The sequence below is a fragment of the Heptranchias perlo genome, unplaced genomic scaffold (assembly GCF_035084215.1).
Source record: "Heptranchias perlo isolate sHepPer1 unplaced genomic scaffold, sHepPer1.hap1 HAP1_SCAFFOLD_156, whole genome shotgun sequence".
Classification (NCBI taxonomy): domain Eukaryota; kingdom Metazoa; phylum Chordata; class Chondrichthyes; order Hexanchiformes; family Hexanchidae; genus Heptranchias; species Heptranchias perlo.
The window spans coordinates 395,194-422,298 of NW_027138817.1; the positions used below are offsets into that span (position 1 = coordinate 395,194).

A 27,105-nucleotide genomic window follows, 5' to 3' on the forward strand; every position below is an offset into this window, starting at 1 on the left:
GTGGACGGTGTTGTACGTGGGGAGGGAGGGACCGTGTGTCTGTGTGCAGTGGACGGTGTTGTACGTGGGGAGGGAGAGACCGTGTGTCTGTATACAGTGGACGGTGTTGTACGTGGGGAGGGAGGGACCGTGTGTCTGTGTACAGTGGACGGTGTTGTACGTGGGGAAGGAGAGACCCTGTGTCTGTGTACAGTGGACGGTGTTGTACGTGGGGAGTGAAGGACCGTGTGTCTGTGTACAGTGGACGGTGTTGTACGTGGGGAGGGAAGGACCGTGTGTCTGTGTACAGTGGACGGTGTTGTACATGGGGAGGGAGGGACCGTGTGTCTGTGTACAGTGGACGGTGTTGTACGTGGGGAAGAAGAGACCGTGTGTCTGTGTACAGTGGACGGTGTTGTACGTGGGGAAGAAGAGACCGTGTGTCTGTGTACAGTGGACGGTGTTGTACGTGGGGAGGGAGGGACCGTGTGTCTGTGTACAGTGGACGGTGTTGTACGTGGGGAGGGAGGGACCGTGTGTCTGTGTATAGTGGACGGTGTTGTACGTGGGGAGGGAGGGACCGTGTGTCTGTGTACAGTGGACGGTGTTGTACGTGGGGAGGGAGAGACCGTGTGTCTGTGTACAGTGGACGGTGTTGTACGTGGGGAGGGAGGGACCGTGTGTCTGTATACAGTGGACGGTGTTGTACGTGGGGAGGGAGGGACCGTGTGTCTGTGTACAGTGGACGGTGTTGTACGTGGGGAGGGAGGGACCGTGTGTCTGCGTACAGTGGACGGTGTTGTACGTGGGGAGGGAGAGACCGTGTGTCTGTGTACAGTGGACGGTGTTGTACGTGGGGAGGGAGGGACCGTGTGTCTGTATACAGTGGACGGTGTTGTACGTGGGGAGGGAGGGACCGTGTGTCTGTGTACAGTGGACGGTGTTGTACGTGGGGAGGGAGGGACCGTGTGTCTGTGTACAGTGGACGGTGTTGTACGTGGGGAGGGAGAGACCGTGTGTCTGTGTACAGTGGACGGTGTTGTACGTGGGGAGGGAGAGACCGTGTGTCTGTGTACAGTGGACGGTGTTGTACGTGGGGAGGGAGGGACCGTGTGTCTGTGTACAGTGGACGGTGTTGTACGTGGGGAGGGAGGGACCGTGTGTCTGTGTACAGTGGACTGTGTACGTGGGGAGGGAGGGACCGTGTGTCTGTGTACAGTGGACGGTGTTGTACGTGGGGAGGGAGGGACCGTCTGTCTGTGTACAGTGGACGGTGTTGTACGTGGGGAGGGAGGGACCGTGTGTCTGTGTACAGTGGACGGTGTACGTGGGGAGGGAGGGACCGTGTGTCTGTGTACAGTGGACGGTGTACGTGGGGAGGGAGGGACCGTGTGTCTGTGTACAGTGGACGGTGTTGTACGTGGGGAGGGAGGGACCGTGTGTCTGTGTACAGTGGACGGTGTTGTACGTGGGGAGGGAGGGACTGTGTGTCTGTGTACAGTGGACGGTGTTGTACGTGGGGAGGGAGAGACCCTGTGTCTGTGTACAGTGGACGGTGTTGTACGTGGGGAGGGAGAGACCGTGTGTCGGTGTACAGTGGACGGTGTTGTACGTGGGGAGGGAGAGACCGTGTGTCTGTGTACAGTGGACGGTGTTGTACGTGGGGAGGGAGAGACCGTGTGTCTGTGTACAGTGGACGGTGTTGTACGTGGGGTAGAAGAGACCGTGTGTCTGTGTACAGTGGACGGTGTTGTACGTGGGGTAGAAGAGACCGTGTGTCTGTGTACAGTGGACGGTGTTGTACGTGGGGAGGGAGGGACCGTGTGTCTGTGTACAGTGGACGGTGTTGTACGTGGGGAGGGAGGGACCGTGTGTCTGTGTACAGTGGACGGTGTTGTACGTGGGGAGGGAGGGACCGTGTGTCTGTGTACAGTGGACGGTGTTGTACGTGGGGAGGGAGGGACCGTGTGTCTGTGTACAGTGGACGGTGTTGTACGTGGGGAGGGAGGGACCGTGTGTCTGTGTACAGTGGACGGTGTTGTACGTGGGGAGGGAGGGACCGTGTGTCTGTGTACAGTGGACGGTGTTGTACGTGGGGAGGGAGGGACCGTGTGTCTGTGTACAGTGGACGGTGTTGTACGTGGGGAGGGAGAGACCGTGTGTCGGTGTACAGTGGACGGTGTTGTACGTGGGGAGTCTTGCTGGGAGATGCTGCAATTGTGGTGATCTGTGTGCCGGGGGTGAGGGATGTCGTCACGTTGGAGAATGTTTGGCTCTTACCGTGGGTCTGAACTTATTTGCGTTTGTTTCATTGTTTTGTTGAGCAGCACCAGTGGATCGGACAGCTCTGTGTCGGATGGGCCACCAGCACATTTAATGAGCCTGGCAGAAAAGGTTAGTGTGGTCAGAGAGATTCTCCTTCTGATGGAGTTTGTGGTCAGTATTTCTCTGTTGTTTATAGTCAGTGCCGGCAAAGGGTTGGGGCTGTTAAAGTAACGAGCACGACCATCAATCCCCATGTCCCAGTTGGTTCTGGGGTTTCACCACCTCCCCCATCCCCGGTCTGTGCCGCACTAGGTGGTCTCGGCCTGGCCCTGCGTGTGGGAGGAGTAAATAAACAAATCAGCCTGGGTTGCTGCTCCTGATCACAATCCAGCAGCGTATGTGATGGCCAGGTCAGGACAGGCTCCGGCCGACACCCTCCGGCCAGGGTCACGGTGAGGGACTGACCACTCGGGTCAGGACAGGGTCCGGCCGACGCCCTCCGGCCAGGGTCACGGTGAGGGACTGACCGCTCGGGTCAGGACAGGGTCCGGCCGACACCCTCCGGCCAGGGTCACGGTGAGGGACTGACCACTCGGGTCAGGACAGGGTCCGGCCGACACCCTCCGGCCAGGGTCACGGTGAGGGACTGACCACTCGGGTCAGGACAGGGTCCGGCCGACACCCTCCGGCCAGGGTCACGGTGAGGGACTGACCACTCGGGTCAGGACAGGGTCCGGCCGACACCCTCCGGCCAGGGTCACGGTGAGGGACTGACCACTCGGGTCAGGACAGGGTCCGGCCGACGCCCTCCGGCCAGGGTCACGGTGAGGGACTGACCGCTCGGGTCAGGACAGGGTCCGGCCGACACCTTCCGGCCAGGGTCACGGTGAGGGACTGACCGCTCGAGTCAGGACAGGGTCCGGCCGACACCCTCCGGCCAGGGTCACGGTGAGGGACTGACCACTCGGGTCAGGACAGGGTCCGGCCGACACCCTCCGGCCAGGGTCACGGTGAGGGACTGACCACTCGGGTCAGGACAGGGTCCGGCCGACGCCCTCCAGCCAGGGTCACGGTGAGGGACTGACCGCTCGGGTCAGGACAGGGTCCGGCCGACGCCCTCCGGCCAGGGTCACGGCGAGGGACTGACCACTCGGGTCAGGACCGGGCCCGGCCGACACCCTCCGGCCAGGATCACGGCGAGGGACTGACCACTCGGATCAGGACAGGCTCCGGCCGACACCCTCCGGCCAGGGTCACGGCGAGGGACTGACCGCTCGGGTCAGGACAGGGTCCGGCCGACGCCCTCCGGCCAGGGTCACGGTGCGGGACTGACCACTCGGGTCAGGACAGGGTCCGGCCGACGCCCTCCGGCCAGGGTCACGGTGAGGGACTGACCACTCGGGTCAGGACAGGGTCCGGCCGACGCCCTCCGGCCAGGGTCACAGTGAGGGACTGACCGCTCGGGTCAGGACAGGCTCCGGCCGACGCCCTCCGGCCAGGGTCACAGTGAGGGACTGACCACTCGGGTCAGGACCGGGTCCGGCCGACGCCCTCCGGCCAGGGTCACGGCGAGGGACTGACCACTCGGGTCAGGACAGGGTCCAGCCGATACCCTCCGGCCAGGGTCACGGTGCGGGACTGACCACTCGGGTCAGGACTCGGTCCAGCCGACCCTCTCCGGCCAGGGTCACGGTGAGGGACTGACCACTCGGGTCAGGCGCCAGTGGGCACTGGTGGAAATGTAGCCCAGTGAGCACCCGCACCTTTGGGGAAGGAGAGCAGGAACCTGTGAAAGAAGGAGTCCGAGGGTGAAGGACAGATTCAGTTTGTAAAAACAAATTGTTGAGCCGAGGTGGCAGCATTGGTAGTGCGTTAACCAGATGTTCTCCGACAGTGCGGGAAGGTGAAACCACTATGTCAGTATTTTACACGACAAAACACACCGCTCCCTGACACAGCGACCTGCTAACACACTGCAGCATTTACACACGCTCCCGGACCCAGCGCCTGCTTATACACCGCAGCGTTTACACACGCTCCCTGACTCAGCGCCTGCTAATACACCGCAGCGTTTACACACGCTCCCTGACACAGCGACCTGCTAACACACTGCAGTGCTTACACACGCTCCCTGATCCAGTGTCCTGCTAACACACCGCAGCGTTTACACACACTCCCTGACCCAGCGTCTTAATGCACTGCAGCGTTTACACACGCTCCCTGACCCAGCATCCTGCTAACACACCGCAGCGTTTACACACACTCCCTGACCCAGCATCTTCACGCACTGCAGCGTTTACACATGCTCCCTGACCCAGCATCCTGCTAACACACCGCAGTGTTTACACACGCTCCCTGACCCAGCGTCCCGCTAACACACCAAAGCATTTACACACGCTCCCTGATGCGCTGCGGTGTGTTAGCAGGACGCTGGGTCAGGGAGTGTGTGTAAATGCTGCAGTGTGTTAGCAGGACGCTGGGTCAGGGAGCGTGTGTAAATACTGCAGTGTGTTCGCAGGACACTGGGTCAGGGAACGTGTGTAAATGCTGCAGTGTGTTAGCAGGGAAGAAGAGCAGGGGAGTTCTCCCTGGTGTCCTGACCAATATTTATCCCTCACTCAGCATTACTAAAACTGATTATCTGGTCACTTACCTCATTGCTGTTTGTGGGATCTTGCTGTGTGCAGATGGCTGCCATGTTTCCCTACATTACAACAGCCACTGCACTTGAAAAGTACTTTGTTGGCTGTCAATTGCTTTGGGACATCCCTAGTTTGTGAAAGGCACCATATCAATGCAAGTTCTTCCTTTCCTTCAGCAGTTACACCCTCTCCCATGCACCATGGTTTCTCAATCACAACCCACTCACAGTGTGAGTGACAGAATTCCAGCTGAACACATGGAAATTGGACAGGTAGCGGGGGTTATTACTGCACTCATCTTCTCCGGGGAGGGTTGGAGGTGGGGTGGGGGAGGTCACAAGCTTACAATGTAGGGTTTGGGTGAACAAGCCCCTCTGGAGCGGTTGATGCTTCCAGAAAGCCAACCACACTGTTATAAATTGGATAATCAGGTGGTGGAGGATAGAATATTACAGCCTGGTCTTCAGTTGCTTCCAAGCCTTTATTCACAGAGATCCCCCTTACACACACAACACACCCCCGATAAGCTCTCATATAAGGATACAAGAGTCCCCAATTGACACCCACCACCTGAACCCAATGAACACTAACTGATATAAATCACATGATACAATTAACACACACTGTCATGGCACATTGTGTGAGCAGCGCTGCCTGTGAGCTGTAGAGGCGCATCTCCCCCGACACGCCCCTCAGCTGCACTGCTTGGATTATACAGTGCCACTCGATGATAACTCTGCTCCTCTTGCTCAGTCTCGCCAGAAAAAGAAACAGCTAAGGACCAGAAAGGAAAGAAATAGACTGCGACAGAGACAGCTGCTGCATGGGCTGCCTCTGCCAGCTCATCTCGGGCAAAAGACGGTGAGTGACCATCGGTCCAGGATATCACGGTCAGCGTGGTTATCAAACAGCAGCAATAGAGGCTGTGAGAGATATAGCGACAGAGCGAGTGATGCTATCGGGGCAGGGTGAGTGATTCTATCGGGGCAGGGTGAGTGATGCTATCGGGGCAGGGTGAGTGATGCTATCGGGGCAGGGTGAGTGATGCTATCGGGGCAGGGTGAGTGATTCTATCGGGGCAGGGTGAGTGATTCTATCGGGGCAGGGTGAGTGACGCTATCGGGGCAGGGTGAGTGATTCTATCGGGGCAGGGTGAGTGATGCTATCGGGGCAGGGTGAGTGATTCTATCGGGGCAGGGTGAGTGATGCTATCGGGGCAGGGTGAGTGATTCTATCGGGGCAGGGTGAGTGATTCTATCGGGGCAGGGTGAGTGACGCTATCGGGGCAGGGTGAGTGATTCTATCGGGGCAGGGTGAGTGATGCTATCGGGGCAGGGTGAGTGATTCTATCGGGGCAGGGTGAGTGATGCTATCGGGAGTGAGTGAGTGATGCTATCGGGGCAGGGTGAGTGACGCTATCGGGGCAGAGTGAGTGATGCTATCGGGAGTGAGTGAGTGATGCTATCGGGAGTGAGTGAGTGATGCTATCGGGGCAGGGTGAGTGACGCTATCGGGGCAGAGTGAGTGATGCTATCGGGAGTGAGTGAGTGACGCTATAGGGAGTGAGTGAGTGATTCTATCGGGGCAGGGTGAGTGATGCTATCGGGGCAGGGTGAGTGATGCTATCGGGGCAGAGTGAGTGACGCTATAGGGAGTGACTGAGTGATGCTATCGGGGCAGGGTGAGTGATGCTATCGGGAGTGAGTGAGTGACGCTATAGGGAGTGAGTGAGTGATTCTATCGGGGCAGGGTGAGTGATTCTATCGGGGCAGGGTGAGTGATGCTATCGGGGCAGGGTGAGTGATGCTATAGGGAGTGAGTGAGTGATGCTATAGGGAGTGAGTGATGCTATAGGGAGTGAGTGATGCTGTAGGGAGTGAGTGATGAGATAGGGAGTGAGTGATGAGATAGGGAGTGAGAGAGTGATGTTATAGGGAGTGAGAGAGTGATGTTATAGGGAGTGAGAGAGTGATGTTATAGGGAATGAGAGAGTGATGTTATAGGGAGTGAGAGAGTGATGTTATAGGGAGTGAGAGAGTGATGTTATAGGGAGTGAGAGAGTGATGTTATAGGGAGTGAGAGAGTGATGTTATAGGGAGTGAGTGAGTGATGTTATAGGGAGTGAGTGAGTGATGGTATAGGGAGTGAGAGAGTGATGGTATAGGGAGTGAGAGAGTGATGGTATAGGGAGTGAGAGAGTGATGTTATAGGGGGCGAGTGAGTGGTGTTTTAGGGAGTGAGTGAGTGATGTTATAGGGGGCGAGTGAGTGATGTTATAGGCAGTGAGTGATGTTATAGGGAGTGAGTGAGTGAGTGATGTTATTGGGAGTGAGTGAATCATGTTATCGGAAGTGAGTTATGTTATACGGAGTGAGTGTATCATGTTATTGGGGGTAAGTGATTGATGTTATAGGGAGTGAGTAATTGTTGTTATAGAGAGTGAGTTGTCAGTCTCCATTAATTGGGTATCAGTCTGTACCCCAGTCCCCATTCACTGGGTGTCCCACTGTCTCTCAGTCCCCATTCTCTGGGTGTCCCACTGTCATTCAGTCCCCATTCACTGGCTGTCAGTCTGTAACCCAGTCCCCATTCACTGTATGTTAGTCTGTAACTCAGTCGCCATTCATTGGGTGTCTGTCAGTAACCTAGTTCCCATTCACCAGGTGTCAGTGTGTAACTGATTCCCCATTCACTGAGTGTCAGCCTGTAACGCAGTCCCCATTTACTCTGCGTCAGTCTGTAGCCCAGTCCCCATTCACTGGGTGTCAGTCTGTAACCTAGCCGCGCCTCCAGCCAAGCTGTTCCAGTACAGCTACAACACTGGCATCTACCCAACAATGTGGAAAATTGCCCAGGTATGTCATGTCTACAAAAAGCAGGACAAATCCACTCCGGCCAATTACCGACCATCAGTCTACTCTCAATCATCAGCAAAGTGATGGAAGGTGTCGTCGACAGTGCTATCAAGCGGCACATACTCACCAATAACCTGCACACCGATGCTCAGTTTGGGTTCCACCAGGACCACTCGGCTCCAAACCTCATTACAGCCTTGGTCCAAACATGGACAAAAGAGCTGAATTCCAGAGGTGAGGTGAGAGTGATTGCCCTTGACATCAAGGCAGCATTTGACCGAGTGTGGCACCAAGGAGCCCTAGTAAAATTGAAGTCAATGGGAATCAGAGGGAAAACTCTCCAGTGGCTGGAGTCATACCTAGCACAAAGGAAAATGGTAGTGGTTGTTGGAGGCCAATCATCTCAGCCCCAGGACATTGCTGCAGGAGTTCCTCAAGGCAGTGTCCTTGACCCAACCATCTTCAGCTGCTTCATCAATGACCTTCCCTCCATCATAAGGTCAGAAATGGGGATGTTCGCTGATGATTGCGCAGTGTTCAGTTCCATTCACAACCCCTCAGATAATGAAGCAGTCCGTGCTCATACGCAGCAAGACCTGGACAACATCCATGCTTGGGCTGATAAGTGACAAGTAACATTTGCACCAGACAAGTGCCAGGCAATGACCATCTCCAACAAGAGAGAGTCCAACCACTTCCCTTTTACATTCAACGGCATTACCATCGCCGAATCCCCCACCAACAACATCCTGGGGGTCACCATTGACCAGAAACTTAATTGGACCAGCCACATAAATACTGTGGCACAAGAGCAGGTCAGAGGCTGGGTATTCTGCGGCGAGTGACTCACCTCCTGACTCCCCAAAGCCTTTCCACCATCTACAAGGCACAAGTCAGGAGTGTGATGGAATACTCTCCACTTGCCTGGATGAGTGCAGCTCCAACAACACTCAAAAAGCTCGACACCATCCAGGACAAAGCAGCCCGCTTTACTGGTGCCCCATCCACCACCCTAAACATTCACTCCCTTTACCACCGGCGCACTGTGGCTGCAGTGTGTACCGTCCACAGGATGCACTGCAGCAACTCGCCAAGGCTTCTTCGACAGCACCTCCCAAACCCGTGACCTCTACCACCTGGAAGGACAAGGGCAGCAGGCACATGGGAACAACACCACCTGCACGTTCCCCTCCAAGTCACACACCATCCCGACTTGGAAATATATCGTCGTTCCTTCATCGTCACTGGGTCAAAATCCTGGAACTCCCTTCCTAACAGCACAGTGGGAGAACCTTCACCACACGGACTGCAGCGGTTCAAGAAGGGCAGTTAGGAATGGGCAATAAATGGGCAGCGACGCCCACATCCCATGAACGAACAAAATAAAAGTGATGTTATAGAGGGTGAGTGAGTGATGTTATCGGGGATGAGTGAATGATGTTATTGGGGGTGAGTGTTGGAGATTTTGACTGGCTGGTCAGTCAGTCGCTGTCTGCTTGCCGTCCGCTGGTTCGACTGTTCCTGGGGCTCTTTCATTTTCTCCTCCTGTCCTACTCTTCGCCCATTTCCCTTTCTCTCGGGGTTGTGACGCTGTCTCTTTTTCTCTCTCCCTCACATACAGTGTCCAGGCGAGAAAGGGACCAAACAAATTGAAGTCCAAGGGAACTTTGACAAAACCGGCAAAGCAAAGAACGTGATGGGAAAGGTACAGTGACCAGGCCCGGTGGTTGCACGTGCCTTCACCCACATAACCACAGGCACTGGGCTCTGACGCTAATCCCTGGCGTGAGGCCTGAACTCTGCCCTCTGACGCTCAAGCCCCACCCCACCGCCGCCCCCCCCCCCCCCCCGGCAGCGTACGCAGAGGACGGGGGGGCATTGTTCCCCGCGCACCGCAGCGGCGACTGAGTGAAATCGGAAGCAGTTGGTTGCTCCAGATGGATTTATCATTTGCGCCTCAGAATCTGGAGAAGCCCCAGATTGCCTCCGCTGACGCCCTGCTGCCGTCTGTAGGGTTCAGTGGGGTGGGGACAGGTATCACATCAGGTGTGTATCAACATCATGCCTGCCCGCGCGGATAGATTGATCGTGTCCCCACGCCCGCCAGACCCTGGCCACATTGCCCCTTGCCCACCTCCCCTGGAATCATGAGGACAGGTTGCATAGTCTGGGGATTTATTACCTTAAATATTGAAGATTAAGGGGTGATCAGGTCGAGATTTTTAAGATGATTAAAGGATTTGATAAAGGAAAGAAACTATTTCCTCTGGTAGGGTTGGGGGGTGGGGGTAGTTTGGTGGGGGAGGTGATAGTGAGGGTGTGAGGTGGGAGTGGGGTTGGAGGGGTGGTGGTGGGGTGGGATGGGGATGGTAGGGGGTGTAGGGGAGGGAGGGGGCATGGGGGTGGGAGGGGGTGGGGCGGGAGCAGGGTGGTGGTGGGGTGGGGAATGGGGCTGGTGGTGAGTATGGGGTGGTGGGAAGGAGGCGGCATGGGCAGGTGGTGGTGGGAGGGGGTGCTGGGGTGGGGGCAGGAGCGGTTTGGGTGGGATGTGCAGGCTTCATGGATGAAATGAGATTAGTGAGAGCTGCAGGAGTGATGGAAGGGAAACTATGGTTGGGTGGGGAGGCGAGAGAGGTGGGGCACAATAACAGAGAGGGCAGGAGGGAGGGTGAGTTTCCAGAGGGGTGGGGCAGGAGAAGGACCTGAGTAGGCACTGGCAGCTGAGTTGCTGGCATTCGTGCCCGGTCGGTGGAGACAGGGAGCCGTTCCTACCGTCCAGGGTACCCTCTATCAGTGCGGCGATTGGGACAGGAAACGGGTGGTGGAGCCCAGCTTCCTGCTGGAGCAGGCCTCACATGACCGTTCAGTGTTGAGATTTCAGCCACAGGTGATGGGCGGGGTGGTGATGAGTGCTATCCACGGGGTATGTGATGTGTTACCGGGGTCATGACTTGCTAACACGTCATTTTTCCGTCCTCACTTTGCCGTACCTAGGTTCAGCTGCAACACACACACAACATGGAGATTACGCTCGCGCATCCCTGGATACCTCAGACCGTGACTGGATTCTCAGTTATATGTGACAAGAACGCCAAAAGAAAGGTGACAGTTTGGAACCCAAGGCTGACTGGTGAGGGGGCTCGAGGCCCCACCTCCTGTACAGAAATGCAGCGGAGCGGAAATAGATCGGGGGTGGGGACTGGGATACAGACTGACACCCAGTGAATGGGGACTGGGTTACAGACTGACACCCAGTGAATGGGGACTGGGTTACAGACTGACACCCAGTGAATGGGGACTGCTACAGACTGATATCCAGTGTTTGGTTTGCAGACTGTCACCCAGCGAATAGCGATTGGGTTACAGACTGACACCCGGTGAATTTTGACTGGTTTATAGACTGACACACGCTGAATGGGGACTGAGTTACAGACTGAGACCCAATGAATGGGGACTGGGTTACAGAATGACACCCAGTGAGTGGGGACCGGGTTACAGAATGACACCCAGTGAATGGGGACTGTGTTGCCGAATGACACCCAGTGAATGGGGACTGGGTTACAGACAGACACCCAGTGAATGGGAACTGGGTTGCAGACTGACACCGAGTAAATGGGAACTGGATTACAGACTGACACCCAATGAATGGGGACTGGATTAGAGACCGACACCCAGTGAATGCGGACTGTGCTACAGACTGACACCCAGCGAATGCGGACTGGGCTACTGATTGACACCCAACGAATGGGGACTGGGCTACTGATTGACACCCAGCGAATGGGGACTGGGCTACTGATTGACACCCAGTGAATGGGGACTGGGTTACAGACTGACACCCAGTGAATGGGGACTGGGTTACAGACTGACACCCAGTGAATGGGGACTGGGTTACAGACTGACACCCAGTGAATGGGGACTGGGTTACAGACTGACACCCAGTGAATGGGGACTGGGTTACAGACTGACACCCAGTGAATGGGGACTGGGTTACAGACTGACACCCAGTGAATGGGGACTGGGTTACAGACTGACACCCAGTGAATGGGGACTGGGTTACAGACTGACACCCAGTGAATGGGGACTGGGTTACAGACTGACACCCAGTGAATGGGGACTGGGTTACAGACTGACACCCAGTGAATGGGGACTGGGTTACAGACTGAGACCCAGTGAATGGAGACTGGGTTACAGACTGACACCCAGTGAATGGGGACTGGGTTACAGACTGACACCCAGTGAATGGGGACTGGGTTACAGACTGACACCCAGTGAATGGGGACTGGGTTACAGACTGACACCCAGTGAATGGGGACTGGGTTACAGACTGACACCCAGTGAATGGGGACTGGGTTACAGACTGACACCCGGAGAGTGGGACTAGAGAAAGGTTTGGCAACTGGCGAGGTGACTCTCAGGTTGTTTTGTGGCTGAGGAGATCGGCCATGGTAAAGCTTGACATGCTCGAGCCAAACCTGGCGAACGGTGACGAGGCTAGTGTTGTGCTAAGTACACTGGAGTTTGTGCCCCTCTGACTTGAGGGTGTAAAGTTGGGTATTACAGCCAGGAAGTGATGGAGGTGGGAGACACTGATCACTCTTGCTTCCCTTTTTCACGCCCTTGTTCCCAGCAAATCGATTGCCGCATCCCGCTCTCCTCAGTAAAAACTCCTTCATGAAGATCCTGCAGGGGAAGGACAACCTGAGGGTCTCCTCTCCATGGCCAACCAATTCCTCAAATCCCTTTGTCCGTCCCCTCCACCCTCACCCGCACTTCCATCCCTGATATTTAACTACACCTTCTGACCTCCATGCTAGCTGACGTTGTAAAGAGTCCTCTTTACACAGGCTCTGCCCTTTGACCCAACTGCCCTCTCTAACTATTGCCCCATCTCTAACCTCCCTTCCCTCTCTCTGGTCCTCAAGTGTATCGTTGCCTCCCAGCTCCAATCCCACCTCCACCCAGATTTCCTATTCAAGACCCTTGAGACCAGCTTTGGCCCATCTCACAACACTGAGAACCACCCTGGCCATCGTCAGGAATCACACGCTCTGTTGTCCCTTGACCATGGAATGCTCCTCCATTATCTCTCCTCTTTGTGGTTCCACTTTTTCCTATCTGAACACAGATAATCCATCTCCGGCACTGGCTTCTCTTCCCTGTTCCACACCATCAATACCAGCATCCCCTCCCTCATCATCTGATCTTGACCCCCTCATTTTCCTCATCTCACACTCTCCCTCAGTGACATCACCTGCAGACTCAAGGTGGGGGCGAGAATCGGCTTTCATCTGCATGCTCTTCCTCGCCACCCGCTTCTCTCCATCCCATAACCACCTCCGCACTATCAGGCAGCCTTTCTGACATCAAGCCCGAGATGAGCCTTGACTTCCTTCAGACGGCAGGGAGGCCAAGTCCGTGAATCTCGGGGCCCACCATAGACTCCACTCCCCCCACCACCGATGCCATCCCACTCCCTTGACTCCCACTCTGGCCAAAAAAAAGCTGTGCACTGCCCCAGCATTGTGTTTGACCCTGAGAGAAGCTGCATATCCCACATCCTCTCCATCACCAAGATCACCTCCACCCGATCTGAATCCCCCGCAGTGTCCCGGCCAATATTTATCCCTCAACCAACATCACTAAAAAACAGATGATCTGGTCATTAACTCATTGCTGTTTGTGGGATCTTGCTGTGCGCAATTTGGTTGCTGCTTTTTCCTACATTACAACAGTGACTTCAAAAGTACTCCATTGGCTGTAAAGTGCTTTGGGACGTTCTGAGGTTGTGAAAGGCGTTATAGAAATCCAAGTTCTTTCTTTGTATGATAAAGTAAGTTCCTGTTGCTAGGCCCGTCCTTTGATGGCCATTCGTCCTGTTTTCCAGGCTGTGTGGCTCGAGGCGATGTCCACAGCTTACCTGCGCAAGGGGCCTATCGCTACTCCAGGATCGAAATATGGTAAGGTTTCCAGATTTGGAGATTTGGACTCCAGCATTTAATGGGAGTGCAAGCGGTGCAGGAATTCTTGTTAAATCCTTAACTCAGACTGACGACACCCTGACTGAATGGGATCTGGGGGTTCTCTGCTCCTCTAATATAAAAGGGCTGTTTCTTGACATTCTATGAATTTCATGCTCATTGTGGTGAGGGATACTGCTGAAGAATGGAACACTTTCGAATGCAGGCACCCAGTAACAAAAACCAGCATTCCCAGGGCAGATGCAGCAGGGTTAGATACAGAGTAAAGCTCCCTCTACACTGTCCCATCAAACACTCCCAGGGCAGATGCAGCAGGGTTAGATACAGAGTAAAGCTCCCTCTACACTATCCCATCAAACACTTCCAGGGCAGGTACAGCACAGGTTAGATACAGAGTAAAGCTCCCTCTACACTGTCCCATCAAACACTCCCAGGGCAGGTACAGTACGGGTTAGATACAGAGTAAAGCTCCCTCGACACTGTCCCATCAAACACTCCCAGTGCAGGTACAGTACCAGGTTAGATACAGGGTAAAGCTCCCCCTACACTGTCCCATCAAACACTCCCAGGGCAGGTACAGCACAGGTTAGATACAGAGTGAAGCTCCCTCTACACTGTCCCATCAAACACCCGCAGGGAAGGTACAGCACGGGTTAGATACAGAGTAAAGCTCCCTCTACACCGTCCCATCAAACACTCCCCGGGGCAGGTACAGCATGGGTTAGATACAGAGTAAAGCTCCCTCTACACCGTCCCATCAAACACTCCCAGGGCAGGTGCAGAGTAAAAAGCATTTCGATGGATTAGGCAGTTTGACATTCCACCTGAACTCTATGTCGTGTTTCTACACTCAATCCTTCCTCCCTGGCTCTGTCTCCCCAGGAGTCAGCACAGTGTTTTTTTTTATTCGTTCATGGGATATGGGCGTCGCTGGCAAGGCCAGCATTTATTGCCCATCCCTAATTGCCCTTGAGAAGGTGGTGGTGAGCCGCCTTCTTGAACCGTTGCAGTCCATGTGGTGAAGGTTCTCCCACAGTGATGTTAGGAAGGGAGTTCCAGGATTTTGACCCAGCCACGATGAAGGAACGGTGAGATATTTCCAAGTCGGGTAGGTGTGTGACTTGGAGGGGAACGTGCAGGTGGTGTTGTTCCCATGCTGCTCTTGTCCTTCCAGGTGGTAGAGGTCGCGGGTTTGGGAGGTGCTGTCGAAGAAGCCTTGTCGAGTTGCTGCAGTGCATCCTGTGGATGGTACACACTGCAGCCACAGTGCGCCGGTAGTGAAGGGAGTGAATGTTTAGGGTGGTGGATGGGGTGCCAATCAAGCGGGCTGCTTTGTCCTGGATGGTGTCGAACTTCTTGACTGTTGTTGGAGCTGCACTCATCCAGGCAAGTGGAGAGTATTCCATCACACTCCTGACTTGTGCCTTATAGATGGTGGAAAGGCTTTGGGGAGTCAGGAGGTGAGTCACTCGCCGCAGAATACCCAGCCTCTGACCTGCTCTTGTAGCCACAGTATTTATATGGCTGGTCCAGTTAAGTTTCTGGTCAATGGTGTTGATGGTGGGAGATTCGACGATGGTAATGCCGTTGAATGTCAAGGGGAGGTGGTTCGACTCTCTTGTTGGAGATGGTCATTGCCTGGCACTTGTCTGGCACAAATGTTACTTGTCACTTATCAGCCCAAGCATGGATGTCGTCCAGGTCTTGCTGCATGCGGGCACGGACTGCTTCAATATCTGAGGGGTTGCGAATGGAACAGATCACTGTGCAATCATCAGTGAACATCCCCATTTCTGACCTTATGATGAAGCAGCTGAAGATGGTTGGGCCAAGGACACTGCCCTGAGGAACTCCTGCAGCAATGTCCTGGGGCTGAGATGATTGGCCTCCAACAACCACTACCATCTTCCTTTGTGCTAGGTATGACTCCAGCCACTGGAGAGTTTTCCCCCAGATTCCCATTGACTTCAATTTTACTAGGGCTCCGTGGTGCCACACTCGGTCAAATGCTGCCTTGATGTCAAGGGCAGTCACTCTCACCTCACCTCTGGAATTCAGCTCTTTTGTCCATGTTGGGACCAAGGCTGTAATGAGGTCTGGAGCTGAGTGGTCCTGGCAGAACCCAAACTGAGCATCGGTGAGCAAGTTATTGGTGAGTAAGTGCCGCTTGATAGCACTGTCGATGACACCTTCCATCACTTTGCTGATGATTTAGAGTAGGAACATAGGAACAGGAGTGGGCCATTCAGCCGCTTGTGCCTGCTCCGCCATTTGATAAGATCATGGCTGATCTGTGATCTAACTCCATTTAGATAAATGTGAGGTGATGCATTTTGGGAGATCGAATCGGGCCAGGACCTACTCCGTTAATGGTAGGGCGTTGGGGAGAGTTATAGAACAAAGAGATCTAGGAGTACAGGTTCATAGCTCCTTGAAAGTGGAGTCACAGGTGGATAGGGTGGTGAAGAAGGCATTCAGCTTGCTTGGTTTCATTGGTCAGAACATTGAATACAGGAGTTGGGATGTCTTGTTGAAGTTGTACAAGACATTAGTTAGGCCACACTTGGAATACTGTGTACAGTTCTGGTCACCCTATTATAGAAAGGATATTATTAAACTAGAAAGAGTGCAGAAAAGATTTACTAGGATGCTGCCGGGACTTGATGGTTTGACTTATAGGGAGAGGTTAGATAGACTGGGACTTTTTTCCCTGGAGAGTAGGAGGTTGAGGGGTGATCTTATACAAGTCTATAAAATAATGAGGGGCATAGATAAGGTAGATAGTCAAAATCTTTTCCCAAAGGTAGGGGAGTCTATAACGAGGGGACATAGATTTAAGGTGAGAGGGGAGAGATACAAAAGGGTCCAGAGGGGCAATTTTTTCACTCAAAGGGTGGTGAGTGTCTGGAACGAGCTGCCAGAGGCAGTAGTAGAGGCGGGTACAATTTTGTCTTTTAAAAAGCATTTGGACAGTTACATGGGTAAGATGGGCCAAGTGCAGGCAATTGGGACTAGCTTAGTGGTATAAACTGGGCGACATGGACATGTTGGGCCGAAGGGCCTGTTTCCATGTTGTAAACTTCTATGATTCTATACCTGCCTTCGGCCCATATCCCTTAATACCTTTGGTTGCCAAAAAGTTATCTATCTCAGATTTAAATTTAGCAATTGAGCTGGTATCAATTGCCGTTTGCAGAAGAGAGTTCCAAACTTCTACAACCCTTTGTGTGTAGAAATGTTTTCTAATCTCGCTCCTGAAAGGTCTGGCTCTAATTTTTAGACTGTGCCCCCTACTCCTAAAATCCCCAACCAGCGGAAATAGTTTCTCTCTATCCACCCTATCTGTTCCCCTTAATATCTTATAATGATGGGGCGGTAATTGGCCGGATTGGGATTTGTCCTGCTTTTTGTGGACAGGACATACCTGGGCAATTTTCCACATTGTCGGGTGGATGCCAGTGTTGTCGCTGTACTGGAACAGCTTGGTGAGAGGCGCAGCTAGTTCTGGAGCACAAGTCTTCAGCACTACAGCCGGGATGTTTTCGGGGCCCATAGCCTTTGCTGTATCCAGTGCACTCAGCCGTTTCTTGATATCACGTGGAGTGAATCGAATTGGCTGAATTCGAGTGTGCTTAAAAACAAGTCACTGAAGGGAATTCATTGAGTTGGCCACACTGCAATTGTTGAAGTTTGCTTTTTCTCAATCAGCCAAAAGTCTCGGGTATTGAATAATCTGCCTTCAAAATCCTTCCCTGCTTCCTGCCTGGCTCGAAATACAAAGTACAAAGATTTGGGTAAAATTAATACAAACTCTAGCAGTGAAGAGAGGGAGAAATCGATGCAGTGACCTTGCCTTCAGAGCCTTCAGATTGCGAATAAACAGATTTCTCCATCAGGCTAGAAGGTAGGGTTGGTTTTAATTGAGAGAATTAAACTGCTTAAACAAATATTCACCTTGCATCCTTCCTTCAATTAGCACCTCTGCAATTGTACTTCTTGTTATCAAAGAGCTCCTGTTTATATACAAAATCTATATTAGGAAATTTCCATACAGACCTTGGCTACCCACTCAAATAATGGTACAGTCCTTCCAGGATGTCCCTCCTTAAGTTAACCCTTGTTCTCTCTCAGATACACATAATGGAAGAGGATCAACTGGCCCAACTATTCAGAGCATGTTGCAAAATAAACAAGCAATGCAAGATTTCAAAAGCAAACTTTCACTTGTCATCCCAGCAAGGAGTTAGGAGAGAAACCAAGCTCATTGATTTAATGCACAGTTAAAATACCCATCCTGCTATTCCAGCTGTAAAGTGCAGAACAAATATAGTTGGAAATACTCAGCGGGTCAAGCAGCATCTGCGGAGAAACAGAGATCAATCAGGGAACATTTCATGTCTCAGCAGGACTCGCAGTGCTGAGGAAGGGTCTTTAGACATGAAACGACAAATGTCTAACTTCTGTTTCTCCACAGATGCTGCCTGGTCTGCTGAGTATTTCCAGCTTTTTTGTTTCAGATTTCCAGCATCTGCACAATGTTATTGTTTTGCTTCTCGCTGTAAGGTACCATTGACCCTGTGTGAAAGCATTTTTGCATCTTCTCAGATACCTCTCCCTTGCAGCCGTGCATTGGACAAGTGGAGCAGCAATTTAGAGACTGTTACCCAGTAAAGGAGCTCTCCAACATCGCCAAGTTAGCATGTGATTGTACCGTGAGGTGTTCCTGTCTTCTAGAGACACTTTGTGAGAATAATTCATTAATATTGATTTGTTTTTGCCACTCGGAGAGATTCCGCCGCATGGGTCCAAGTAACGCCAGGTTTCACAGCCAGTCCCTTCCTCGATGTACGAGCCCAATCAGTTCTCTGCCAAGCTTCAAGATAACACATACCTTCTCTCTCTTTATCTCTCAGACGAATTTGCTTGGGACAACGGGTGCAGTGGCTGTCGACTCGCCCCTGTGACCTTGCAGCGGCGAGCCCTCCCGATGAGCATAGTCGACCAGCAGCAGACTCCGGAGCAACATCAGGAGGCCACTCCATCCATCAAGCAGCATCCGCTCCCCTTTGATGCCGAGCTGGAGTGTGTAGACGCGTTGCGGCGGTGTTTCAGCAACTACAGCTGGAACCGAGGTAACAAAGTGCTTTGTGTGAGACGGAGTCTGAATACAAGTGCTGGAGGACACTTCCCTCACCTCTCACTCTGGGCTGTTCAGTAATCACTATGCTGGTGGTGCCCCTCAATAGGGAATCACAGGTTTGCAGGCCACGTGGAAGTGAACTTCAATGGATGCAAGTTCTGTCCACAAAACAATGGCCAATGGAGATCCTGGCGGGTCTGTTCTGGATCTTCGGCTGTTCAAACATGACTTGGAGGAGGGTACTTCTTGTTCTGAATATTATTAAGTGTATTGATGACACCAAGCTCTGTGCCAGGACATGGAGATAAGAGAATCTGACAGCATGCAATGTGACGTGGTGGGCTAAGGAGAGGCAGATGGACTGTCATGAAGAACAGGAAACAGTAAAGCTGTACACGGTGAAAGGGTTCAGTTACACTACCATAGCCTGTATCCACCCATTTAATCTCAGCCCACAGGTCATGTACACACTCCCCTATCATGGACCCTACCCACCCATTTAATCTCCTTCCACAGCCCATGTACACTCTCCCCTATCAGGGACGCTTCCCACCATTTAATCTCCTTCCACAGCCCGTGTACACTCTCCCCTATCATGGACCCTACCCACCCATTTAATCTCCTTCCTCAGCCCGTGTACACTCTATCCTATCAAAAGCAAAATACCACGGATGCTGGAAATCTGAAATAAAAACAGAAAATGCTGGAAATACTCAGCAAGTCAGGCAGCATCAGGTCGATGACCTTTCATCAGAACTGGATGAAGTTAAAGATTAAACAATTTTTAAGCAAGTACAGAGCCAGGGAAAGGGGAGAAAAGAACAAAAGGGAAGGTCTCTGATACGATACAGGGCAGGAGTGATTAAATGACAAAAGGGAGAATGGTGCAAGGCAAGGAGGGTGGGAATGGGATGAGTAAAGAAACAAAAGATGGGTCTAGAGGAGCTGTAAATGGTAACAGCAGAACCATTACCAGCACCTGCTGTCCAAAAAATAGGAGCAGTGGTTCTGATCTGAAGTTTTTGAAATCAGTGTTGAGTCCAGAAGGTTGTAAAGCACCTAATCGAAAGATGCGGTCCTGTTCCCCGAGCTTATGTTGAGCTTCATTTGAACGGTGTAAGAGGCTGAGGACAGAGGTCAGAGTGGGAGTGGGACAGGAATTGAAATGACAAGTGACCGGCAGGTCAGGGTCACTCTTGCGGACTGAGTGGAGGTGTTCAGCACAGTGATCATTCAATCTGTGTTTGGTCTCCCCAGTGTAGAGGAGACTGTATTGTGAGCAGCGAATACAGTGTACTAAATTGAAAGAAGTACAAGTAAATCACTGTTTCAACTGGAAGGAGTTTTTGGGGCTCCGGATGGCGGGAAGGGAGGAGGTGAAAGGGCAGGTGTTGAATCTCCTGCGTTCGCACGGGAAGGTGCCATGGGAAGGAGAGCGGATGTTGGAGATGATGGAAGAGTGGACCAGGGTGTCGCGAAGGGAACGGTCCTTTCGGAATGCTGAAAGGGGAGGGGAAGATGTGTTTGGTGGTGGCAATGCGCTGGAGGTGGCGGAAATGGCAGAGGACGATTCATTGACTGTGGAGGCTGGTGGGGTGGAAGGTGAGGGCAAGGGGGACCCTATCATAGTTCTGGGAGGGAGGGGAAGGGGTGAGGCCCAAAGTGCAGGAAATGGGACGGACATGGTTGAGGGCCCTGTCAACTATAGTGGAGGGGAATCCTCGGTTGAGGAGAAGGGAAGACACTCTACCATATCATGGACTCTTCACACCTATTTAATTTGCTTTGCAGCACATGTACACTCAACCCCATCATGGACACTACTCACACATTTAATCTCCTACCACAGCCCATGTACATTCCACCCTATCATCGACTATACCCACCTATTTAATCTCCTTTCTTAACCCATGTACACTCACCTTACCACAGGCTCCACCCACATTTAATCTTCTTCCATAACCCACGTGCACTCTACCCTATCATGGACTCTACTCCCCCATTTAATCTGCTTCCGTAGCCTACACACACTCTCCCCTTTCATACACTCTACCCACATTTAATCTCCTTCCACAGCCCATGTGCACTCTACCCTATCATGGTATCTATTCCACCCATTTAATCTCCTACAGCTGTCAATGTACACTCTAGCCTAATATGGACTCTACCCACCCATTTAATCTCCTTCCACAGTCCGTGCACACTCAACCCTATCATCAACTCTACCCATCTATTTACTCTCTTTACATAGCCCATGTATACTCAGCCTTATCATAGACTCTACACACATTTAATCTGCTTCCACAGCCCATGTGCACTCTACCCTATCATGGACTCTTCCCACCTATTTAATCTCCTTCCATAGTCAGCGTTATCATAGACTTTACCCACATTTAATCTCCTTCCAAAGTCCACGTGCACTCCACCTTGTCAGGGACTCTACCCCATCCATTTAATCTCTTTCCATGGCCCATGTATTCTCTAACTTATCACGGACTCTACCCACCCATTTGATCACCTTCCTCAGCCCATGTACATTCTACCCTATCATGGACTCTACCCACATTTAATCTCCTTCCATAGCCCATGTACACTCTACCCTATCATGGTCCATTTAATCTCTTTCCATGGCCCATGTATTCTCTACTCTAATATGGACTCTACCCATACATTTTACCTCCTTCCATAACCCATGTACACTCTACCCTTTCATGGACTCTTCCCACCCATTTAATCTCCTACCACAGCCCACGTACAATCTACCCTTTTATGGACTCTACACATCCATTTAATCTCCTTCCATAGCTTATGCATATTCTCCCTTTTCACGGACTCTACCCATCCATTTAATCTCCTTCCTCAGCCCATGTACACTCTCCCCTATCATGGACTCTACCCCATCCATTTAATCTCCTCCCACAGCCCACATCCACTCTCCCCTATCATGGACTCTACCCCATCCATTTAATCTCCTCCCACAGCCCACATCCACTCTCCCCTATCATGGACTCTACCCCATCCATTTAATCTCCTCCCACAGCCCACATCCACTCTCCCCTATCATCGAATCTACCCGCCTATTTAATATCCTGAGAAAAAAATTCTGAATTAAGGCTCCCTGATCTGCAAAGGAAATGAAGCAGAACATATGAACAAAGATGGACAGGAAAAGACCTTCTGGTCCATCCAGCCTGTCCCACACAATTGTGATATGTTGTCTCTCACAATATATACACTCCCCACCCCACCCAAACCATTGCATCTCCTGTGAAGGATGAAAAAACATAAATGCCCAGTGAAATGTGGGGGAAAAAATCTGGGAAATTCCTCTCCAACCCTCTTTGGCATTCGAAACTATAGGGTAGAGTGTACGTGGGCTGTGGGAGGAGATTAAATGTGGGTAGAGTCCATGATAGGGTAGAGTGTACGTGGGCTGTGGAAGGAGATTAAATGGGTGGGTAGAGTCCATGATAGGGGAGAGTGTACATGGGCTGTGGAAGGAGATTAAATGTGGGTAGAGTCCATGATAGGGGAGAGTGTACACGGGCTGTGGAAGGAGATTAAATGTGGGTAGAGTCCATGATAGGGGAGAGTGTACATGGGCTGTGGAAGGAGATTAAATGTGGGTAGAGTCCGTGATAGGGGAGAGTGTACATGGGCTGTGGAAGGAGATTAAATGTGGGTAGAGTCCGTGATAGGGGAGAGTGTACATGGGCTGTGGAAGGAGATTAAATGTGGGTAGAGTCCATGATAGGGGAGAGTGTACATGGGCTGTGGAAGGAGATTAAATGGGAGGGTAGAGTCCATGATAGGGGAGAGTGTACATGGGCTGTGGAAGGAGATTAAATGTGGGTAGAGTCCATGATAGGGGACAGTGTACATGGGCTGAGGAAGGAGATTAAATGGGTGGGTAGAGTCCGTGTTAGGTTAGAGAATACATTGGCCATGGAAAGAGATTAAATGGATGGGGTAGAGTCCCTGACAGGGTGGAGTGCATGTGGACTTCAGAAGGAGATTAAATGTGGGTACAGTCTATGATAAGGCTGGGGGAGATCACTCTGGCCCTGATAATTCTATACATTACATTATCTACCTTTTGTAAGAGGTCATCTCTGCCCCAGCAAGAAACAGGTCCAGCTTGAAGGAATTCAGTGAATTGGCAGCCTGTTCCAGAGGTCCACTATTCTCTGGGAAAACAACCACCTCCTGACATCGAACCCACATCTGGTCTTGTACAACTTGAAATTGTGACCCCTGGTCCTCCCTAACGTATTTACTTGGAACAAACTGTCACTGGAACACAATCTATTCCTTTCATCATCTTTATAAACCTCAATCAGATCACCCCCAAAACCTACCCTTCTCTAAAGTGCAGAGTCCCTGCTCTTTTAGCCTATCCTAATAACTAAAATGCTTTAAACTGGGAATTAGTCTAGTGGCCCTCTGCACCCTTTCCAAAGCCTCAATATCACATAAGAACATAAGGAATAGGAGCTGGAGTAGGCCATTCGGCCCCTCGAGCCTGCTCCACCATTCAATCAGATCGTGGCTGATCTTCGACCTCAACTCCACTTTCCTGCCCGATCCCCATATCCCTTGATTCCCCTAAGTCCAAAAATCTATCAATCTCAGCCTTGATTATATTCAACGACTGAGCAGCCACAGCCCTCTGGGGTAGGGAATTCCAAATATTTACGACCCTCTAAGTGAAAAAGTTCCTCCTCATCTCAGTCTTAAACCCCTTATCCTGAGACTATGTCCCCTAGTTCTAGACTCTCCAGCCAGGAGAAACATCCTCTCAGCATCTACCCTGTCAAGCCCTCTTTTTTTTTTATTCGTTCATGGGATGTGGGCGTCACTGGCGAGGCCGGCATTTATTGCCCATCCCTAATTGCTCTTAGAATCTTATATGATTCAATGAGATCACCTCTCATTCTTCTAAACTCCAGAGAGTATAGGCCCATTCTACTCAATCTCTCCTCATAGGACAATCCTCTCATCCCAGGAATCAATCTAGTGAACCTTCGATGCATCGCCTCTAAGGCAAATATATCCTTCCTTAGATAAGGAGACCAAAACTGTACACAGTACTCCAGGTGAGGTCTCACCAAAGCCCTGTACAATTGTAGTAAGACTTCCTTACTCTTGTACTCCAATCCACTTGCAATAAAGGCCAACATGCCATTCGTCTTCCTAATTGCCTGCTGTACCTGCATGTTAACTTTCTGTATACGAGGACACCCAAATCTCTCTGAACACCAACAATAGTTTCTCATCATTTAAAAAATATTCTGTTTTTCTATTCTTCCTACCAAAGTGAATAACCTCACACTTCCCCACATTATACTCCATCTGACACCTTCTTGCCCACTCACTTAACCTGTCTATATTCCTTTGCAGACTCTTTGTGTCCTCCTCACAGCTTACTTTCCCACCTAGCTTTGTATCGTCAGCAAACTTGGATACATTACACTTGGTCCCTTCATCTAAGTCATTAATATAGATTGTAAATAGCTGAGGTCCAATCACCAATCCTTCGACACCCCACTAGTTACAGCCTGCCATCCTGAAAATGACCCGTTTATCACTACTCTCTGTTTTCTGTCCGTTAACCAATCCTCTATCCATGCTAATATATTACCCCCAACCCCATGAGCCCTTATCTTGTGTAACAACCTCTTATGTGGCACCTTATCGAATGCCTTTTGAAAATCCACACATACTACATCCACTGGTTCCCCTTTATCTATTCTGCTAGTGACATCTTCAAAACTCTAATAAATTTGTCAAACACAATTTCCCTTTCATAAAACCGTGTTAACTCTGCCTAATCATATTATGATTTTCTAAGTGCCCTGTTACGTCTTTAATAATGGATTCCAGCATTTGCTGATGTCAGGCTAACTGGCCTGTGGCTCCCTGTTTTTTCTCTCCTTCCTTTCTTGAATAGCGGGGTTACATTTGCTACCTTCCAATCCACGGGGACTGCAGTAGAATCTAGGGAATTCTGGAGGATTGAAATCAATATCCACTATCTCTGCAGCCACCTCTTTTAAAACCAGCGACGGGGGAGAGGATGGGGGTGGGTGGATGCTCCCAAGATTACACACCTGCAGTGGGCATGCCCCAGTGCCAAGTGAGCAAATGCGGCTCCAACTATATGGCCCCCTCTCATATCCCAGGGGCCCAGTATAGTGGGCCCGAGTCCAGCCCCTCTCGTATCCCAGAGACCGGGTATAGTGGGCCCGAGTCCAACCCCCTCTCGTATCCCAGAGACCGGGTATAGTGGGCCCGAGTCCAGCCCCCTCTCGTATCCCAGGGACCGGGTATAGTGGGCCCGAGTCCAGCCCCCTCTCGTATCCCAGGGACCGGGTATAGTGGGCCCGAGTCCACCCTCCCCCTCGTATCCCAGGGACCGGGTATAGTGGGCCCGAGTCCAGCCCCCTCTCGTATCCCAGAGACCGGGTATAGTGGGCCCGAGTCCAGCCCCCTCTCGTATCCCAGGGACCGGGTATAGTGGGCCCGAGTCCAGCCCCCTCTCGTATCCCAGGGACCGGGTATAGTGGGCCCGAGTCCAGCCCCCTCTCGTATCCCAGGGACTGGGTATAGTGGGCCCGAGTCCAGCCCCTCTCGTATCCCAGAGACCGGGAAAAGTGGGCCCGAGTCCAGCCCCCTCTCGTATCCCAGAGACCGGGGATAGTGGGCCCGAGTCCAACCCCCTCTCGTATCCCAGAGACCGGGTATAGTGGGCCCGAGTCCTGCCCCCTCTCGTATCCCAGAGACCGGGTACAGTGGGCCCGAGTCCAGCCCCCTCTCGTATCCCAGGGACCGGGTATAGTGGGCCCGAGTCCAGCCCCCTCTCGTATCCCAGGGACCGGGTATAGTGGGCCCGAGTCCAGCCCCCTCTCGTATCCCAGAGACCGGGTACAGTGGGCCCGAGTCCAGCCCCCTCTTGTATCCCAGAGACCGGGTATAGTGGGCCCGAGTCCAGCCCCCTCTCACACCCCAGAGACCGGGTATAGTGGGCCCAAGTCCAGCCCCCTCTCGTATCCCAGAGACCGGGTATAGTGGGCCCAAGTCCAGCCCCCTCTCGTATCCCAGAGACCGGGTATAGTGGGCCCGAGTCCAGCCCCCTCTTGTATCCCAGAGACCGGGTATAGTGGGCCCGAGTCCAGCCCCCTCTCACACCCCAGAGACCGGGTATAGTGGGCCCAAGTCCAGCCCCCTCTCGTATCCCAGAGACCGGGTATAGTGGGCCCGAGTCCAGCCCCCTCTCGTATCCCAGAGACCGGGTATAGTGGGCCCGAGTCCAGCCCCCTCTCACACCCCAGAGACCGGGTATAGTGGGCCCGAGTCCAGCCCCCTCTCACACCCCAGAGACCGGGTATAGTGGGCCCGAGTCCAGCCCCCTCTCGTATCCCAGGGACCGGGTATAGTGGGCCCGAGTCCAGCCCCCTCTCGTATCCCAGAGACCGGGTATAGTGGGCCCGAGTCCAACCCCCTCTCGTATCCCAGAGACCGGGTATAGTGGGCCCGAGTCCAGCCCCCTCTCGTATCCCAGGGACCGGGTATAGTGGGCCCGGGTCCAGCCCCCTCTCGTATCCCAGGGACCGGGTATAGTGGGCCCGAGTCCAGCCCCCTCTCGTATCCCAGAGACCGGGTGTAGTGGGCCCGAGTCCAGCCCCCTCTCGTATCCCAGAGACCGGGTATAGTGGGCCCGAGTCCAACCCCCTCTCGTATCCCAGGGACCGGGTATAGTGGGCCCGAGTCCAGCCCCCTCTCGTATCCCAGAGACCGGGTGTAGTGGGCCCGAGTCCAGCCCCCTCTCGTATCCCAGAGACCGGGTATAGTGGGCCCGAGTCCAGCCCCCTCTCATATCCCACAGACCGGAGAGTGGGCCCGAGTCCAGCCCCCTCTCGTATCCCAGAGACCGGGTGTAGTGGGCCCGAGTCCAGCCCCCTCTCGTATCCCAGAGACCGGGTATAGTGGGCCCGAGTCCAGCCCCTCTCGTATCCCAGAGACCGGGTACAGTGGGCCCGAGTCCAGCCCCCTCTCGTATCCCAGAGACCGGGTATAGTGGGCCCGAGTCCAGCCCCCTCTCACACCCCAGAGACCGGGTATAGTGGGCCCGAGTCCAGCCCCCTCTCGTATCCCAGAGACCGGGTATAGTGGGCCCGAGTCCAGCCCCCTCTCGTATCCCAGAGACCGGGTATAGTGGGCCCGAGTCCAGCCCCCTCTCGTATCCC

General features: G+C 52.7%; 1 protein-coding gene across 1 annotated transcript in view; it reads left to right on the top strand.

Moving 5' to 3' along the window:
* The first annotated feature begins 2,226 nt into the window (after window positions 1-2,226).
* The window catches only part of LOC137309256 (uncharacterized), a 65,718-nt gene continuing 40,839 nt past the window's right edge, over window positions 2,227-27,105 (top strand). Inside the window, exons 1-6 of the mRNA XM_067977517.1 lie at window positions 2,227-2,373; window positions 5,640-5,747; window positions 9,363-9,446; window positions 10,736-10,843; window positions 13,626-13,698; window positions 18,633-18,851. Of these exons, the coding sequence (XP_067833618.1) occupies window positions 2,227-2,373; window positions 5,640-5,747; window positions 9,363-9,446; window positions 10,736-10,843; window positions 13,626-13,698; window positions 18,633-18,851 (739 nt within the window). The remainder of the gene's footprint in view (window positions 2,374-5,639; window positions 5,748-9,362; window positions 9,447-10,735; window positions 10,844-13,625; window positions 13,699-18,632; window positions 18,852-27,105) is intronic.